Source organism: Rana temporaria, chromosome 7 (genome assembly GCF_905171775.1).
Source record: "Rana temporaria chromosome 7, aRanTem1.1, whole genome shotgun sequence".
Taxonomy (NCBI): Eukaryota; Metazoa; Chordata; class Amphibia; order Anura; family Ranidae; genus Rana; species Rana temporaria.
Genome location: NC_053495.1, coordinates 40,101,854 through 40,122,127, shown reverse-complemented (window position 1 = coordinate 40,122,127; position 20,274 = coordinate 40,101,854). Strand labels below are relative to the sequence as shown.

Here is a 20,274-nt window from a genome sequence, read left to right as displayed (position 1 = left end):
TTTATTTTTTTCAGTTTTTTAGTGCAACAGTGAACAGGTGATTGTTTCAGTCCTTGTTTGATTTTTTAGCATTGATTATATTCCAACCAGTGTGCTGCCATGGAAGCTATTAACTTTTTAAACAATCAACAGTTTAGTCCAGAAGCTGTCACATGACATTAAAAAAAAAGTATCGGTATCGGCGAGTACTTGAAAAAAAAGTATCGGTACTTGTACTCGGTCTTAAAAAAGTGGTATCGGGACAACCCTACCGCGAATGGGTCCCTGAAAAGCCTTGAGTGTCAGGAAGGCTGCATCCAATTGACAGCCCCGAGCACCGCCGAACAGGGACCACTATTATTAGGAACGGCGGACACATAGTCTTACAGATACAACCGGCCCTTTGAGGGCAACCATACTGCTAATGCGGCCCCCGATGAATTTGAGTTTGCCACCCCTGCTTTAAGGCCTACTCCTTGTTCATCTTCATGAAATGGCACTTGTTTTGCAGGGGAAGAGAGAGAGAGAGCAGGTACCCGCTCCCACTTCCACTCGATCGCCTATGCGATCCGAGCAAAAGTTGTTCTCCCCTTCTCTCTCCCCGTTCATCTCTGAGACACATCACAGGTCCTAGATGACTGCAGGACCATTCACAATGTGCAGCCCAGCTTGAGCATGTGGAGTGGGCACCCAGCTGTGAAGTTGCAAGCTGTCCCTGCCGGGTGTCCACAGTTGAGATGCTGGGGACAGAAAACAGAGGGAAGGGACGGCTTGGGTGAGCACATCACTAGATAATGGGACAGGCGAGTGTCTGTTTATTAAAAGTCTGCAGCTAAAGTTTTTATTTTGACAAAATATGACTGGCGCGGCTCTTGAATAGATGTTTCGCACTCTAGGGCAGGGAGTGTGACACTGGCTGAATCACAGGTGAAAATAATTGAAAAAAAACAAAACAAAAACCAAACTAATTATACCACCACATCTAGGGACCAGTAAGCCGCAACATATAACATTTTTGTTCTTGGGTTTAGATGTCCTTTAAATTGGCCTCTCTAAGTACAGAAAGCGCTTGAATACATAATGCATCTGGAGGAACTGGTTGTTGCATTACACATTGGGAGTCTTTAAGAACTTTATAATTATGGCGTTTTATTATGTCTTAAGCCACAGTTTGTCAACAAGAGAGAGGCTTGGGTATTTGAAGATGAGGATGATCAGCTGTGTTCTAGGCTTTCATAAATGTCATAATAGTTATGTCTAGACTCTGATCTCCTTCCAAATTGGCATTGTTTTTAATACATAGTACATAAGATCATATAGGAACACACCCCATTGCGCCACACCTGACTGATGTGTTCGAGGAGAGGTGAGGAGGAACTTTGTTTTGGCACCCCATGGCTTAATGCTTTTGAAATTTAACTTTCAGGAGAGGGGGCTTATTCTGAAATTGTCAATTACCTGGTCGTCACGGACCTGAAACAAGCATGCAGCAAGAAGGTCAAACATGCAGGACCATGAAGGTCAGAATTTAATTCCTTACCTCTACACTATTACAATTTAGTGACTCGAAAGCTACTGAAGCCTAGTGGAGTAACTAGCATAGTGGACAAAATGTTTTTTGTTATTAAAAACCTGCCAGAACGCTTCAATAGGTCTCACAGTTATTTTCACAGTTATCATAAAATGTAGCCAATTACACTTTAAGCCCCTTCTTCAAATTATGAGGAGTTGTGTTAACTAAATGTTTTTGGATTATGATTAGACATGATCCCCAGATCAGGGTAAAATATAAGACTTTCATTGTGGCATGTGTGTGTGTTCCTGAAGAAGCCCCATATCTGGGCGAAAAATGTAGAACAAAGAACACTGGTCTTACAAGGAAGCAACTTTTCATATGTTTGGAAAGTAGCACTTCTCTTGTTATTTTTTCGGATACCTATGTATTATTATAATATAAATAATTTTTGTACAAATAAATGTTAAAACTTTTATAAGGAATACATCTGACCTATTTATTGTGTCATGTGGGTTTGATAAAAGTAACTATTATTCTTAAGTTCTTTACTTTCAACAGATCCCTTTGCATCTTGAAAGTCCCATATTTTACCCCGATCTGGGGATCATGTCCAATCATAATCTCATTTAGGGATTTAGATGTACTTGGACATTATTTTTTTAATAGTGCTCGCTCTAGAATTGACCTATACCTAAATGTTTTTGGAATGGCCTGTCAGCACACCATAGGGTCTCCTGCCACCTATGCAGTCTGATGTGGTGCATTCACACATAAACCTGTTGTATTGGGAAAGCCCATTCATTTGAATGGGCTGCCAACGCAGCACAACAGACCTAAAAATTGGACCTGCACAACAATGCAGCGCACCATCTGTTGTGGTGCCCACTGATTTACTGCATTGCAGTGGCATTTAAAAATAAAATTACTACTGTAGACAGTGTGAAAGTAGGTGTATTTTCGTACGATATTGTAAGGCACCAATCTGAATGGGCCCTCAAAGTATCGAATTAAGGGGCCTGTTTGATAACTTATGATGCCAGTCAAAGTAGAGGTGAAAGCATATCCCTGTGCCCCAGAACCTGGATTGCAAACTTGCCCTGATACCAATCCAGGGGATTAGTAAATGTAAAGAGTAAAAGTATCTCCGTGCTACTCCCGACCAGCCCCAGGTAAATAAACGATAAAGAGCGGCCTCGACCTACATGTCTCCACCAAACCACACACCCTGATGCATTTTACCCTGCCCACTGGGGCTTAATCATAGGGCAGGGTGAAATGCATCAGGGTGTGTGGTTTGGTAGAGACATGTAGGTCAATTTAAGGATTGCATGCACTGACAGTTAATTATATTGAGACTAGTGCATTACGGTAGTATAAGCCACATGACTGAGGACATACCCAACAGTCCAAAAGAACTGGTATAAATGTAGTGAACACATAATAAGCATTCTGGGTTGTGAGCCCCCAACCCATAAGGGAGGACACAGCACCAATAACAAATACGGCATACAATTATACCAAGCATATGGACAAAAAGGAGAGTGCTACCACCCACTACCACAAAAGATAGTTGAACCAGATAATAAACATCACTACATGTATATAAAGCTGCAATATGGAGTACATAGCCAATATACACAAAGATATACATTATAATAGAGAGACAGGGGTCTTAATAGATACTTTTCTATGTGCATCTAATCTCCTGTCCTGCAATTCTGTTGAGGAAAACTGCCCTCATTTCCCCGCAGTTTGGTTGCCTCAGACGCAAATACCCATCACTTTCAAGTATGATGATATCAACTTCTCAGATAAAGTTATTGGGCCTAAGTGGGGAATCTCTAGGCTATATTACTGTCATCTCTAAGTGGGGAATCTCTAGGCTATATTACTGTCATCTCATTAGGATTGGGTTGCCACCTGTCCGAGATTTACCCGGACAGTCCGAGATTCAGTCCACCTGAAAACTTGACACATTTTTCAAATAGGAATGTGGCTCAGAATAGGCGAGAGGAAACTTTACGCCACAATACTATTGCCTTTGGAGTGCCCAAAGGTGTCCCAGGTCTGTTACAATCCTATAGTGTATACTAAAATGAAAAAAAAATTACTGTGCACCACTAAAGTGTTCAGGTTTGGCTTTGAAGAAAACGTGGCAACCCTAGATGAGGATGATGTGATCATCAACCTTGTGGAAGCTCTGACACCATCCAACATACTGTAGGTCAGTGGCGGAACTACCAGGGTCGCAGCAGTCTTCCCCCCACCGCTTTTATGCGCATGCTTTGCGGGAAGTCATGTGTGAAGCCAACAAGCTCACGCCTCCCACAGTACACATACGGGAGAAGGAGCAGATCGGCTGTGTCATCACTTGTGAGAGGGAGGGAGGGGGGGAGCAGGGAAAACTGTCAGGCTCTTAACTGTATGAGATACGCTCTCCACTCAGAGCCGTGCTGAGGATGCAGAAAGCATTGATGGGCACTAATAAGTGGCACTTTTGGGCACTAATGAGTGGCACTGCTTGGCAGCACTTATTGGCATTGAGCACTGATAGGCAGCATTGATAGGCAGAATTGATGGGAATTGAGCACCGATAGATGGCATTGATGGACGCTAATAGGCAGCATTGATGAGCACCGATAGGTGGCACTGATGGGCAGAATTGATAAGCTCTAGCAGGTGGCACCGATAGGCATCATTGATGAGCATGGATAGGCGGCACTGATAGGCAGAATTGATGGGCATTGAGCACTGATAAGCAGCATTGACAGGTGGCACTGGGAGGCAGCATTGATGGGCATTGATAGGTGAAATTGATGGGCACCGATTTACTGACATTCTTGGAAGGTAACGCCTCTCCTTTCTTTACACAGAGTGGGAGCAAAGGGCTGCTTATAACTAGCAAGTCTGTTTACATGCAATCAGCTAATCACATGGTAAAGGGCTGCCGTGATTGCGCTGGATGCACGTCCCACGTACAGGAGGCAGAGTACTGGGAGGATATTCATCGACACCCTCCCAAAATTGGAAGCCCTGGGGAAGGTTGGAAGGAGGGGGGGTCAGGGGGTCCCCATCATGGTTCCTTGCACTGGGGCCCTGAAGCTTCTAGTTACGCCCCTGCAGTAGGTGTTGACTCAATGTCAACTGTCAGTGACAGCTTGGTCATTGTGATAAGAGCATGCTCATTGTTGTCACAGACCAGTGAAGCCAGCTGACACATATGTGTACAATGGCTGTTAGGACCCACCTGCCATGCTTCTACATACACACTGGTGGGAAGCCATTACAGGATATCTAAATCAATAATTGCAGCTTGCCAGCCATTATATGTGGTTACATTAGTTCTCCATTTCAGGCTGAAAACATTTTCTGCAAGTACAGATAAACAATCCTATCCTACTTCTGTAAATTGCCGATCCTCCACCTCCTATATAATGAAAATAAACAGGGCAGACATATTTGAAGTTCCACCTGGGTGACAACCACTGCTTCCGCAAAAGATCCAGTGGAAAGGTGAGCGTAGCCACCCTAGGTAATACGTGTTTTATCTGCAACATTACCAAGCAAAAAGAAAAGAAGGCTGAAATAAGAAAAACTAATGTAGCAAGGACAGGCAAGCTGCAATATATTACATTTGTGTTTAAGGCCCCATTCACACTGTGTGCTGGGTTAACATGCGTTGTCACATTTTATGTATTCTGAATGAGCTTCCAAAGCACCAGAACAAGCAAAAAAATATGGACATGCACATGTTCTCTGGTAGTGCGCTTCCACGCGATATGGTGCGGTGCAAAGCATGTGAATTAGAGTGCCATGGTAAATAGTCCTTGGGGGTTTCGATATGCTTTAACTACTTCCCACCCGGCCACTGTACATATATGGTGCTTCCTCCTGAGTGGACGTTCAGGAACGTCCCTTAAAAGGAGGTGGATCGCGCACGTGCGTGCCAATGCAGCAGCGCGATCTTCCTCCTTCTAAGGCACTCGTTTCACCCGGACACGGCGCATCTCCGATCAGCAGGAGGGCTCTGCGATTGGCCCTCCTGATCACATGACGGCTGTGTCCAATCACAGCCTTTATGTGATGTAAATAGAGAGAGCCGGTTGCTAGGCGATTGCTGCAGCCGGCTGGCGATCAGTGTGTATGAGCTGCTTTTTACACACTGATCACCAGCCTAGTGTCTACACACGTCCCCACACAATTCCCCAAAACACATGTCCCCACACAGTAAAAACACCTGTTCCCCACATATGCAACAGTAAAATCACATGTCCCAATGATCATCTGCACACCAATGGCCATGATCACCTGCGCACATCTGTACATGATCATCTGCATACATATGTCCGTGATCACACAAATCAATTATACACTTAACAGGATTTTTTTTTACCAAAGACATGTAGCAGAATACATTTTGGCTTAAATGTATGACAAAATTCGATTTTATTAAATTTCTTTTAAAATAGAAAGAAAATATATATATTTTCTCAAATTTTCGCTTATATCGCAATAAAAAAACGGATTAGTGAATACCGTATTTGCCGGCGTATAAGACGACTGGGCGTATTAGACGACCCCCTAATTTTCCAGCTAAAATGTTGGTTTTGGGATATACTCACTGTATAAGACGACCCCTCACTGTGCCATTATACATGCCTCACTGTGCCATTCCATTCGCTGCCTCGACGATCTCCCTACCTTCTCCTGTTTGCAGAGTATGTCAGACGGCGGCGATTCCATTATTCAAAAGCCGCGCCTCCTCCTCAGGCTGTTCCGTGATAGGCAGAACACTAATTTTCCCAGCAGAGCCTCTGTTCAGTGTTCCGCCTATCACAGATGTCCTCTCATCCGAGGCCGAGGCTGAGGATGAGAAGGCATCCGTGATAGGCGGAACACTGAACAGAGGCTCTGCTGGGAAAATTAGTGTTCCGCCTATCACGGAACAGTCAGAGGAGGAGGCGCGGCTTTTGAATAATGGATGGCCGCCGTCTGACAATAGGTACCTGGCGTATAAGACGACCCCCGACTTTTGGGGCATGATTTTGGATGCAAAAAGTCGTCTTATACGCCGGAAAATACCCCCAACAGAGAGCTCTATGTGTGAACAAAATGCTAAAAATTTCATTTGAGTACAGTGTTGCATGACTGCGCAATTGTTATTGAAAGTGCGAGAGCGCTGATAGCTGAAAATTGGTCTGGGAAAGGAAGGGGGCGAAAGTGCCCGGTATTGAGGTGACCAAGCACTTCTCCATCTCACTCATAAAGGGGTTGTAAAGGTTCGTCTTTTATTTTCTAAATTGGTTCCTTTTAAAGCGGATGTGCCACTAAAACAATATATTAAAAGCTAGCAGCTACAAATACTGCAGCTGCTGACTTTTAATATAAGGACACTTACCTGTCCTGGAGTCCAGCGGTGATCGCAGCAGAGGATGAGCCGATCGCTCGTCACCCTGCTGCTCCCCCCTCCATCCACGGTGAGGGAACCAGGAAGTGAAGCGCTGCGGCTTCACTGCCCGGTTCCCTACGGCGCATGCGCGAGTCGCGCTGCGCCCGCCGATTGGCTCACACGCTGTGTGCTGGGAGCCGAGTGTTCCCAGCACACAACGGGCGACAGACGGGATGTGACGGAATGCCCGTCTTTCGCCCGTAGCGTGTGGCCGGAAGTGGGTGCAAATACCTGTCTTTAGACAGGTGTCTGCACCCCCCTCCCCCCTGAAAGGTGTCAAATGTGACACCGGAGGGGGGGAGGGTTCCGATCAGCGGGACTCCACTTTAGGGTGGAGGACCGCTTTAAGCTAGTGCATTGTTGGTTCACTTACCTTTTCCTTCGATTTCCCTTCTAAATGTTTTTTTTCTTTGTTTGAATTTCTCACTTCCTGTTTCTCCTCAGTAAGCTTTCCACCATCATCGGAGCGGTGGAAAGTAATTTAGAACAGCTTACTGAGGAGGAACAGGAAGTGAGAACTTCAGACAAAGAAAACAAAGAAAGAAAACATTTAGAAGGGAAATGGAAGGAAAAGGTAAGTGAACCAACAATGCACTAGCTTAAAGGAACCCATTTAGAAAATAAAAAACGAACCTTTACAACCCCTTTAAGAGAGACCCTCCCGGATATCAATTTTCACCAGCAACACAGCATAAATACATATAGCAGACAATCATACAACCTGAACTAAAAACGATTCAATGAGGTTTTTCAAAGTTAACTAAAAAATGTTTACATTTCACACACGGCAACTGTAAAACACCATTAGGAGTGACTGCTAGACGCCAGGCTGGCCAGTAATGAAGGGGCAGAGGAAGTGATCTGCTTTGCCAGCTGCCATTGACAAGTTGCATGCCTGCAGCTGTTATTTATTTTGCGTCCTTCCACAATACATTTGTTGTTTTAATTATTTTGTTGTGAAATGGTTTTAATAAGTGCAGCAGTTAACTGGCAACTGACTGAGTCCAGCAAACCGGTTGTTATAGCTGAAATTTAATCATAGTAAATAATAGCGCAGTGCATCATCTGCTTCCAAAAGTCTGATGTTTAACTTGTTTTATATAGCCTGGGTAAATTAAAGAGGAACTAAACTCTCTCAATTAACAGCTATTTTTAATCATGATGCTGTTAGCATTAGGAAATAGAAGGAAGATATATATTATATTTACCGGTTCTTGTTTCAAAACTTTTTTTTTTTTACATTTTAGTTGCTTCCTAGTTTCTGGCCTAGGCCAAAATGATGTCATATATCCAAGGAGTCTTCAGGAGGAGCTTTCTCAGCCAAGCACACCCTCCTGCCTGCATGTCTGAGCTAAGGGCAGAGGGAAGTAAATGCTACATGAATCATCTGCCCTTACTCAAGATGGCCGTGGTTAGAAATCCTCAAGGGCGTTTTTGAAGAAAATAAAACAGACATGGATGGATAGGCGAGCTTGCTTTGAATATTAAACATGAATTAAATAGCATTTTCGGTTTGTGGTTCTCAGAAACAGTTTAGTTCTGCATTAAAGAGTGGGGATTTTGTAAAGGACTAAAATTATCAAAAAAAAGGAAGGAGAGAAGGAACGGACATTCTCCAAACCCAGCCAGTAGTATCCTCATGTCAATAGGGCAGGGGTTGACAAATTTGCTTGGAATCTAGAAGCCAGCTAAAAAACTTAGGAGCCAGAAAACGCGCCCCGTCCCGACGAGCTTGCGCGCAGAAGCGAACACATACGTGAGCAGCGACCGCATATGTAAACAGTGTTCAAACCACACATGTGCGGTATCGCCGCGATTGGTAGAGCGAGAGCAATAATTCTAGCCCTAGACCTCCTCTGTAACTCAAAACATGCAACCTGTAGAATTTTTTAAACGTCGCCTATGGAGATTTTAAAGGGTAAAAGTTTGTCGCCATTCCACGAGCGGACGTAATTTGGAAGCATGACATGTTGGGTATCAATTTACTCGGCGTAACATAATCTTTCATAATATTAAAAAAATGGGGATAACTTTACTGTTGTCTTATTTTTTAATTAAAAAAAAGTGTAATTTTCTCCCAAAAAAGTGCGCTTGTAAGACCGCTGCGCAAATACGGCGTGACAGAAAGTATTGCAACGATCGCCATTTTATTCTCTAGGGTGTTAGGATAAAAAATATATATAAATGTTTGGGGGTTCTAATTAGAGGGAAGAAGATGGCAGTGAAAATAGTGAAAAATTACATTAGAATTGCTGTTTAACTTGTAATGCTTAACTTGTAATACCAACGACCACCACTAGATGGCGCCAGCTTACACATCTGGTGGTAATAACTTGTAATACCAACGGCTCACCACCAGCTCACATTCCAAGCCAAGTCGCCAGGACCCTATTATTAGTCGCCATGGCGACCTGGTGCCCGGGATTTGTCGAGCCCTGCAATAGGGACAAGCAGGCATTGGTGACTGTCAGCCAGGCAGGATATTAAATCAACCCAAAACCACTATTATAAGTGGTATAGCAACTGTAGAGATCTAAGGGCCCTATGGCAAAGTTTGGTCTATAGCAGGGGTAGGCAACCTGGGGACCTCCAGCTGTTGTGGAATTACATTACCCATGAGGCATTGCAAGGCTGGCATCTACAATTAAGCCCAGAGGCATGATGGGACTTGTAGTTCTGCAACAGCTGGAGGGCCCCAGGTTGCCTACCCCTGGTCTATAGGCTTACATGATTGGTGCTTAAAAGGTGTAGTAAAAATTTAAGATGTATTTCCATGCCTGGGAAACACTGCCGTGTACAGCTGCCCATAGAAATTATAGTTTTGAAGTATAAGCTGTAAACACACATACAAATGCATGGACGTAAAACAACAACAGTGTCTTGCATGCACCCAGGGATTAATACCCGTGCATAGGTTTATACCACATCGCGCATACCTGCCCACAGCCAATATACAGCCATTCTATACTTGTGTTGTGTCTCCACGGCATGGAAAAATATATCTACAATTCCCATTGTTTGGCCTAATGTGCCCACTGCACTTGGTCATGTGACATTTCAGAGTTCATTTTCCACAAATTCAACTTTTAATGTCACTTTTTTTTCTTTTGAATATCAACAGCTTTTGAAAATGCCACCATGGGACTAATACAGAGGTTACTATTGTGGAGCTTCTGAAAACACTAGTCCCCTGGCTGTCATGCATGTCCAATGGTTTCAATTGCTGACCTAGAGAAGGTACGCAGGTCAGCAAAGTCAGAGATCAGTATGTAGTCCTGGGTTCCTCTGGAGGTTTCATGGGGTTCCTTGAGCAATTTTTGCCTCTCAGATAAGTTCCTGCTGACACTATTGATTTATCTATAAAAGGGGTAACTCTTCCCAAGGACCACAAGTGTAAGGCCTTGTACACACGACAGAGGAGCTCGTCGTAAATTAAACATCGTTTTCCTCGACGAGTTCCTTGTTAGGCTTGTCGAGAATCTTGACAAGCTTTCTTTGCGTACACACTGTCAAGACAAAATCTCGTTGTTCTCAAACGCGATGACGTACAACACGTTCAACGGCACTATAAAGGGGAAGTTCGATTCCACTGGCGCCACCCTTGGGGCTGCTTTTGCTAATCTCATGTTACTGCGTGTTAAGTAAAAGTTTGGTGAGAGACGATTCACGCTTTTCAGTCTGTTACAGCGTGACAAATGTGCTATCTCCATTACAAACCCTACTTTTACGAAGGCACGCTCCCATCTCATACTTTATTCTGAGCATGCGCGGGTTTCTAAGCATACACACGAACGTGTTTCTTGTCGTAAACCAGCCCGACGAGAAACATTATGAGGAAATTGAAACTCCCGACGAGGAAAAAGAGAACTTGTTCTCTTTTTCTCGTCGAGTTCCACGACAGTTTTTGAAAAACGTACACACGACCGTTTTCCTCGGCAAAAAAGCTCTGCCACCAAGTTTCTTAATGGATTCTGGCGAGGAAAACGGTCGTGTGTACGAGGCCTCATATGTCTCTTATAAATAATTGGATCAGCCAGTACCAGCTGACCCTAATAAAATTTCTATTCGTCTTGAGACTAGACATTTTTGATTAGCACAAAAAGATATAAACTGCTAAAAAAGAAAACCTTTTAAAGAATAATATGTATTGGTCTTAAAAACGTTATCAATAATGGAGGTTTACCTTTTTGTTAGATGTTCAAGAGCCAAGACCGTTTCTTAGCTCTTTCTGGTAGTTCCTGGGTTGGCACACCTGCTGTGGCCATTACGAGGGGCTCACACTCTGCCTGCTGGAATTATTAAAGCGGAGCTCCACCCTAAAGTGGAACTCCCGCTGATCGGAACCCTCCCCCCCTTCAGTGTCACATTTGACACCTTTCAGGGGGGAAGGGGGTGCAGATACCTGTCTAAAGACAGGTATTTGCACCCACTTCCGGCCACACAGTCTCGGGCAGACTGCGGGCATGATGTCACCTCCCATCCCCCCCATTGTGTTCTGGGAACACTCGGCTCCACAGCGGGGGCCAATCAGCAGGCGTAGCGCGACTCGCGCATGCGCCATAGGGAACCGGGCAGTGAAGCCGAAGTGCTTCACTTCCTGGTTCCCCCACCGAGGATGGCGGGGGGGGGGCAGCAGAGTGACGAGCGATCGCTCGTCCTCTGCTGCGGACGGCGCTGGACTCCAGGACAGGTAAGTGTCCTAATATTAAAAGTCAGCAGCTGCAGTATTTGTAGCTGCTGGCTTTTAATATATTTTTTTCAGCGGAGCTCCGCTTTAAAGTGGTTGTAAAGGCAGAACGTTTTTTTCTTTAAATGCATTCTATGCATGAAGGTAAAAAAAACTCTGAAAGCAGCTCCCCCCAGTCCACTAGTATACCCTCCTGAGCCGATCTCGATCCAGCTAAGTGCAAAAGAGCAGAGACTCTACCTCCTCACTGGCTCAGACACAGCATTTCAATGCTTGAGCATCTTAATATACAAGAATCCAAGGAATAACTGAGCCCACCAGGCTCCACCAATAACAATCACTTTTCAGATAGGCAACACCAATCTCCATTGTAAAAAATTTAAAACAAACCACTGCAAAAAACTAGCATTAGCAATACTTATCTGGCCCACCACCCATTCCTTGGATCTTCCCTCTTTAGAAGAGCCACAGCCTCCAGCAGAATATAGACATCTATCACTTCTAGGTGTGTCAGATGCTAGCTGTCCCCACCACGTGTGGTGATTACATCCGCCAGCCCCTCAGCCTTCACTGGGCAATGGTTGAAACAAAAAGGTGTGAGACAGGGCACTTCAGGATGTGCCAGGTGTAAAGATTCTGCCATAGGTCATAGCTCTTAAAGCAGTGGTTCACCCTAAGAAACAAGTTTCTACCATGAAATCTAGCATACTAGCGTGAGCTACAGTATGCCTTTATTTTTTATTTTTTGCGTCGTACTCACAGTTTAATCCCGTAGTTAAGTTTCAGACTCCCCGCGGGGAATGGGCATTCCTATGCAGAGGGAAACATGATTGACGGCCGGCTATGGCGCGTCACGCTTCCCGAAAATAGAGTAGGGCTCGGCTCTTCACGGCGCTATACGGCGCCTGCGCACAGACTAGGAGCTGACTGCGCAGGCGCCGTGAAGAGCCAAGTGCTATTTCGGCTATTTTCGGGAAGCGTGACGCGCCATAACCGGCCGTCAATCATGTTCCCCTCTGCATGGGAACGCCTACTCCTCGCGGGGAGTCTGAAACTTAAGTACGGGATTAAACTGTGAATACGGCGCAAAAAAATAAAATAAAAGCATACTGTAGCTTGCGCTAGTATGCTGGATGGCATAGTAGAATTTTTTTTTTTTTTTTTTTTAGGGTGAACCCCCGCTTTAAGCAGAGTAAAGAAAGAAAGGAAAGAATGGCAGAATAGGTGAGTAATAATACTACTCTTTTGCAGTTTATTTTTTGGCTACATATTGATTTAATCAACTACAGTCATTCTTTGTAGAAATGTGGAGTCCCTACCTCCCAAAGCCTCCTTATAAACATCAGAAACTCTATTGCCACGTACAGACAATCGGACATTCCGACAACAAAAAGGATGTTGGCTCAAACTTGTCCTGCATACACACGGTCACACAAATGTTGTCAGAAATTCCGAACGTCAAGAACGTGGTGACGTACAAGACGTACTACAAGCCGAGAAAAATTAAGTTCAATAGGCATTGTGCCTCTTCTGCTCGATTCCAAGCATGCGTGGAATTTTGTGCGTCGGAAATTGTGTACACATGATCGCAATTTCCCCGACAACAAAACCTGTTGTCGGAAAATTTGAGAACTAGCTCTTAAATTTTTATTGTCGGAAATTCCGACAGCAAATGTCCGATGGAGCCTATACACGGTCAGAATTACCGCGTTAGGTGTTGGCAAGGAAGCTTGTCTGTGTTCTTAATACCAAGACTGTATGACAATTTTGTGAAAGCTTTATTCAATTACCATGGCATGACCAAGCCCCCCCCCCCGCAATGCATTTCACCCCATTGGCCTTATTCTACATGATAAAGTCCAAACAGGGTGAAACGTGTCAGCGAGGCAATGTAATAATATAAAACAAGATCAATGTGAAAAAACAAAATAAAAAAGCCACAAAAGTAAATTCACACTTCCTAAACGGTCAAACATATAAATACCCATTCCGTTGCTAAAAAGGTAAGGCAAGAGATGTGCACAAATAAAGTCCAAAATTTGCTGTGACCAGGAAAACATAGTTTTTTCAGTGATAGCAAATAAAAGAAAAGTCTCTTCAAAAGATGTATCTTCAGAAGCACCATAAAATGACTCCAAAAAGCAGATGTATTAATCACCAGTGGCCCAGATTCAAAAAGCAATTGCACCTGAGTAACCATAGTTACGCAGCGCAATTGCTTACTTGCCCCGGCGTAACGAGTTCTCCTGATTCAGAGAGCTCGTTACGCCGACTGCAGCCTAAGATATGCGTGGCATAAGGCTCTTATGCCCTCATATCTTAGGCTGCATTCTTACGTTGGCCGCTAGGTGGCGTTCCCGTTGTGGTCAGCGTATAGTATGCAAATTGCATACTAACGCCGATTCACAACGTTACGCGAGCCCTGCGTACGCAGTTTGCGTACGTCGGGTTTCGCGTAAGGCTGCACATGCTAAAAGCAGGGGCAGCCAATGCTAAGGATACCCGTCATTCCCGCGTCGCGAGGTTTGAAATTTACGTAGTTTGCGTAAGTGAATCGTGAATGGCCATTCACGTTCACTTTGAAGCAAATGATGTCCTTGCGACGTCATTTACCGCAATGCACGTCGGGAAAGTTTCCCGACGGAGCATGCGCTCTACGCTCGGCGTGGGAATGCGCCTAATTTAAATGATTCCCGCCCCCTACGGGATCATTTACATTAGGCGCCCTAACGCAGGGCATTTTTGAAGAGCGCCCACGCAAATTACGTGGCTACTGCTTCATGAATGAAGCAAAGCGCAAATAATTTGCGTGGGCGCAGGTTAAAAAGGGTACACTGCGCCTCCGTAAGGAGCGCGCAGCTGTACCTGAATCTACCCCAGTGTGTTCTGCAGCTCACAGAGATTCCTGTGCCCAGACCTCCCAAATGCCAGATATAACCAGCAGGAGGTGGTGCAATTGTAGGATTCTGTCCTGCCAAATCATACCAATCATCTTCCTGGAAACCTGGGAGCCTTCTCTGCTGGCAGAACACAATGATTACTGCCAGCGGCAATAGGCAGTGATCACATGCAAAAAATGAGACAGGCTGGTTGTACTGAAGTTGATCAGTGGATCGACTTCAGTACAACCAGCCTGCCCATAGATGGACCGGTCCAGGTTCGATCTCAGCTAAAGAGATTAATATATCTATGGCGGGCCTTAGACAGTTAAATCTGAAGACTAAAAGGCTACAGAGTCATGCCAATATAGTCACAGCTACAGAGCTGTTCACATTCCTACATACAGCTACACAATAGAGATTGATAAGAGTGAGCAATAAGCGTGGGTTAGGAAGCCAAATCCGGCCATGGACCATTTGAATCTCAGCTGGTTCAGCAGAATTTTGCCCAGAGTCGAACCGTGTGTGGGCAGGCTGAATGTACCAAGTTTATTGATCAACTTGTGTACAACCAACTTTCTGGATTCACTTGTGATTATTGCTAGCGGCTCCTATAACCAATAGCAATTATTACTGTTTTCTCCCAGCGGGAATGGCTGGGGCATACAAAGAAGTGTCGGAGTTAAGAACACATTAAAGTCGAGTTTTTCTATGCAGGATTCAGAATCTTTAAAATAACAAACATGTTATACTTACCTCCACTGTGCAGTTCGTTTTGCACAGAGTGGCCCCGATCCACGTCTTCTGGGGTCCCTCGTTGGCTGTCTCTGGTCCTCCCTGCAAGAACTCACCACAGTCATGTGAGAGAGCGCGCATGGTGATGAGTCCTTGTGGGCACGCTCCTGTGATACAGCGAGTGGCCATAGCTGCTCACTGTATCACTCGGCCTCGCCCCTCGGCCAATGGCTGCGCTGCTCTCAATCCATCCGCTCTAGCCAATCAGCGGCCAGGCTGAGCGGCGAAGAGGATCAGGGGACCGAGCGCGGGACTGTCGAGGGATCAGGTAAGTGAAACGGGGGATCGAGGGGGGCATCATCAGATGTTTTTTCACCTTAAAGCGGAGTTCCAACCACAATTGGCTATTATTTAATGTATGTCCTTTCATCATGCGTTTTTATAATATAAATCCAGTCACTTACTATTTTACAATCCGCCGCCGATCCGCATAGTTTATAAAACTATGTCTACACCATAATTTTGCTTGTGGGCATTGTGAAGCCTACAAGCACTTACTTCCTGGAAGTCTTGGATGGGGAGTGATAATTGGACAGCGCACTGCATCCTGGGAAATGATGACACACATTTCCCAGGAGCATTAGAGGGAGATGATGTCAGAATCCTAGGTGATTTCAAAGGCAGATTTCGTGGGACAACAGGCATTTCCAGATGAGTAAAAAATAAATACAAATTTCCCCTTTTTTAGGTCTAATGAGCACAATAATGAAAAAACTATTTTGGGATGGAAACTCCACTTTAATGCATAGATTGCATTAAGGTGAAAAAACAACATTTCTTTACAACTCCTTTAAAAAAGTTAAAGGATTTATTTTGCTTTAGTACACTACCCAAAAATAAACAATATTATCATTACATTTTTATTTCTACCAAGTCTAATGCATATTGCTGAGTTGCACAATTTGAGAAGGTTTGTGCATTTCCCTTCCCCAATAGTTCAACATCATAATGGGGCCAAGAACATACATATTCCACACAAACAGCTGCTTGAACCCAAAGTCTCATTTCCCAGGGCAGCATTCCTGGAGACCTAAGTTGCCAGCAGACAAAATGTGATCACTGATCTGACCTCTACTGCTACTAAGTAATAACCTGGAAACATCAAGATCCCTGGGGCAGTCTATTGTTCCACACTCCATTTATTGCTTGCTTTGAATCACCATCACCCTTAATAAAATTCACACAAATCTAAGGTATACTTCCACATGTTCAAATCATAGTTTACATTTTTATTTTTTTAAATACTACACAGTACATAAAAGAAAAACTGCTGCTCCTGAACAATTTCATATCACCCAAAACCATATTCACTGTGTTTTTCTGCACTGCAATGTATAGTGTGAATAGGGCACATAGAAAACAATTGAGTTAAATGCTGCTTCCCCTACTTGTTCCCCTCATTAACATGCTAATGAAATGTTTAAATATAACATCTGTTTTTTACATACTTTATTTTTATACCCAGTGAGGTCATCACTGGGTCTCTGTGCTTCTCCAACAAGCAGATCATGAATGGTGGGAGAGGCCTGTTGCGTTCTTCTGGAAAACCTCACAGTACACTGCCTCATTAGACATCTCCCATACCTAATTTAAGTGGAGGGCTGGCTCCAGTTAACCCATTATCAAAATGCTTTGATGGGTGGGTGCCGGTCTGTAGGAGTGGGAGTTTAAGTGGGTGATTAAGGGGGATATGATCACCATATATAATTATATAGGTGGCCCATATAGTGAACTTGGTGTAAAGTTATTCATTTTTAGCTTAATACACAAATATAATGCATACTGCACAAAATAGAATATATACTAAAGTGATTGTAAACCCACTTGTTTGCACTTCTACCTATAGGTAAGCCTAGAATAAGGCTTACCTATAGGTAGTGGAAATATCTCCGAAACGTGCGCCGTTTAGGAGATATTTCACTTGTAGTCCGCCAAAAATCTTTACTACGCGGGGAAGAAACTAAGTGCCGTTTCTTCCCCAGCCTGTGCCGTGAATTGCGGCTCCCATGCGCATGCGCGGGAGTAACATCACCCAGCGCCGGTGATTCTCCGGAGTCAGCGGCCGGAAGGAGGAGGACACAGAAGATGCACGCTGCCTTCTGTGGGGACATCGCTGGATTCTTTTGCAGGTAAGTGGCACATAATGGCCTAGTATGCGATGCATACTAGCCAATTAGGCTTTTCATCTACAGGCTGTGCAGCGGACTAAAGAGGAAGTAAAACCCATCAGGTTCCTCTTCAAAGGGAATAACACCAGTGATTGATGATCCAGTGCATATTCAATTGTCTCCTATGGGATCAGGAAGAAATTGAGCCGTGCTTCATAGGGATTTTCCTTTGCTTTTCTGTAGATGAGCCTCTTTCAGCCTCCCCAAATCCCCCCCCCCAGAGGAACCCCTTATATAGTTTGAAGGTCTCAAAGAACCCCATGCTTAAAACTAATTATTTAGAGGTCAATGAGATGAAGGCATCATTCTTGGCCAGTGGGAAGAATGCTTCTTACATTAGTGGTTAAATGGGAAGAATGCAACCCTTATAAAACGCTTAAAAAATAATCGGTATCTTGCTGCGGACTCTGCCAAGTGGTGTTGGCCCCAGAACTATACAGGTACTGCCAAATGGGAGGACAATCAGCCACAGCTCAAGAACACCCAAGAACCTCTGGAGGAACCTGAGGGTTCCATGGAACCCTGGTTGAGAATAACTGCTGTAGATCAAGTAATGGGTATGGGTTTCTGTTGAGCTAGGTGGACCTGTGGCATTTTTCAAGCCAACTATGCAACTATGTTCCTAGGCAGACTTTATTTGTAAGCAGACCTCTGTAGGAAATGCCGGGCCTGAGCCAGGGGCAGTAAGGCTGGGGACTAAAGAACTAGATGATACTGGACATCCTCCAGACAGAAAATAAGATGGGCTCTATAGGACTTGCTGCAGCTTCTGTGAGAAGCAGCTAAATCAGAGTAAGCTGTTTCAGTACTGGAGAAAAGCAAGTGCCACTGAAGGCAAGACTGTAGTTCAGCTTTAGTTATGCATGTTCCAGGTGAACTGACTTAGCTCCTGGGTGGTTCTGGCTTTGATATTCCAGCAATAAGATCTACCTGTAAAGTTGTTCACCTGGTAAGTGCTGCCATCGAACTAGCCCTACTATTACATGTGTGCAGACCAAGAAACATTCTCCATTCTTCTTTGTGGGAAAAGAGTCTGTCCTTAGGTTGTAACGCTTGAAGAATCCAAATGATCTCCCCAGCATCTACCATAAACTGAAATATCAGCTTATAAAAGGAGGAGTGACCCATTAAATATTGCACTGGGCAGACGGGGGTCCCTCCAAACTTGGCTAAAGTCACATTATATCCTTTCATGCCTCCGATTTACATCTTCTTTCAATGTTGCAAATGTGCCAAGAACACCAGCTTCTACACCCACACAATGCAATGATCAATGGCTCAGCAAAAACATTCTATACGACCTTGCCCTAAACAGGATCACTTACCCTCCTTCCAGCTTCATTGTTGTGCAGGTTCATCAGAGTCCTGGAGCTCTCATACGTTCCTTTTTGATGGACTTTTTCTCTTTCCCTGGCATCCACAAATTCCTTGGCAAATCTGTAGCCATAATCTAAATTATCTCCACAGCCACCCCACAGCCAATCCCGGGGAAGATCCTTAGGTCTGGCTGCCCGACTGCAGCCGCAAGTTGAGAGCTCCCCCTCTCTGCAAGCTCGGCTAACTGCATTCACCACTCCAGCGGCACTGATGGCATACGTGAAGGCAGTCTCTCTGCTCCCTGAAAAATACAAAATCAACAATCGCTGTAAATAAATGTCACGGATAGGTAAACAGGTAAATAAAAAATAAAATAAAAAAAGCTGTGCAAAAATATTCTTCTTAGGAGGGGGAGAAGGTCGGGACTGAGGTGTGTAAAAAACATGGTGTTGATATACAAATATCATATATATATATATTTTATTGAGTGGTCTCATCAACAAAATATAAAAAATGGTGAAATATATGCATGCAATACACAATTGGGCCATAGCGCACTGCCATTGGAATGAGTGGAAGATCACATTGGTATAGAAAATTAAAGATATAAACATCTAAAAAACACATGAATCTTACATTTCAATACCAATTATTTTTTTATTTTTATTTTATTTTTACAATAAAAGTTTATTGTATAGTAAAAGATGACAAATTCGTTATTCCCATGGTAGTGGCCAATTGTATACAAATATTTGACCATATGAATTGCAGTAACCATAATGCAATATTTTGTTGATGAGACCACTGTTATACCACTCAACAAAAATACTTATCTTTATTAATAATACATTTTTGTATATCAATCTGCACCATGTTTATGTTATGTTTGTTGATTACACACCTCATTCAAAGTCCCAACCTTCTCCCCCTTCTATATCAACAGGGATGGAGGCACACTACCATATGTGCCTCATTCAAAGTCCCAAATCTTATTTTTTTGCATATGCAAAATATTGCCATTATCTTAACATAAATTGTGCCATGTTATATAAGAATAAAACACAAAAAAAAAAAAAAACACAAATTGTCTCTTAGGAATAAATCACTCCAAAAGTTGGAGCTCCAATTAAATACAATAAAAATTGAGAAGCACTTCCAGTCTAAAGCCTCATACACACGATCGGATTTCCATCTGACAAATCCGTGGATTTTTAACAGAAGGGCGTTGGCTGTGAACTTGTTCTGCATACAGACAAGCAGAACTTTTTCAGCCAACATTCACAAAACTACTGTATATACTCGAGTATAAGTCGAGTTTTTCAGCAAATTTTTTTGTGCTGAAAATGCCCCTCTCAGCTTATACTCGAGTCACGTGTTTGCGCATGATCTCCCAGACTTTGGGGTCCCGATACTGGCCGAAACTTGGCACACATATAGCCCCACTCTTCCTCTACTAGTTTGTTTGTTGTCCAGAGGACCTACGG

At 43.8% G+C, this 20,274-nt stretch overlaps 1 protein-coding gene across 4 annotated transcripts in view; it reads right to left on the bottom strand.

The window, feature by feature from the left end:
- WNT5A (Wnt family member 5A) overlaps window positions 1–20,274 on the bottom strand; it is a 56,633-nt gene that overhangs the window by 9,032 nt on the left and 27,327 nt on the right. For all 4 annotated transcript variants that reach the window (XM_040359257.1, XM_040359259.1, XM_040359260.1 and 1 more), the window contains exon 4: window positions 18,799–19,091. In XM_040359257.1, the coding sequence (XP_040215191.1) occupies window positions 18,799–19,091 (293 nt within the window). The remainder of the gene's footprint in view (window positions 1–18,798; window positions 19,092–20,274) is intronic.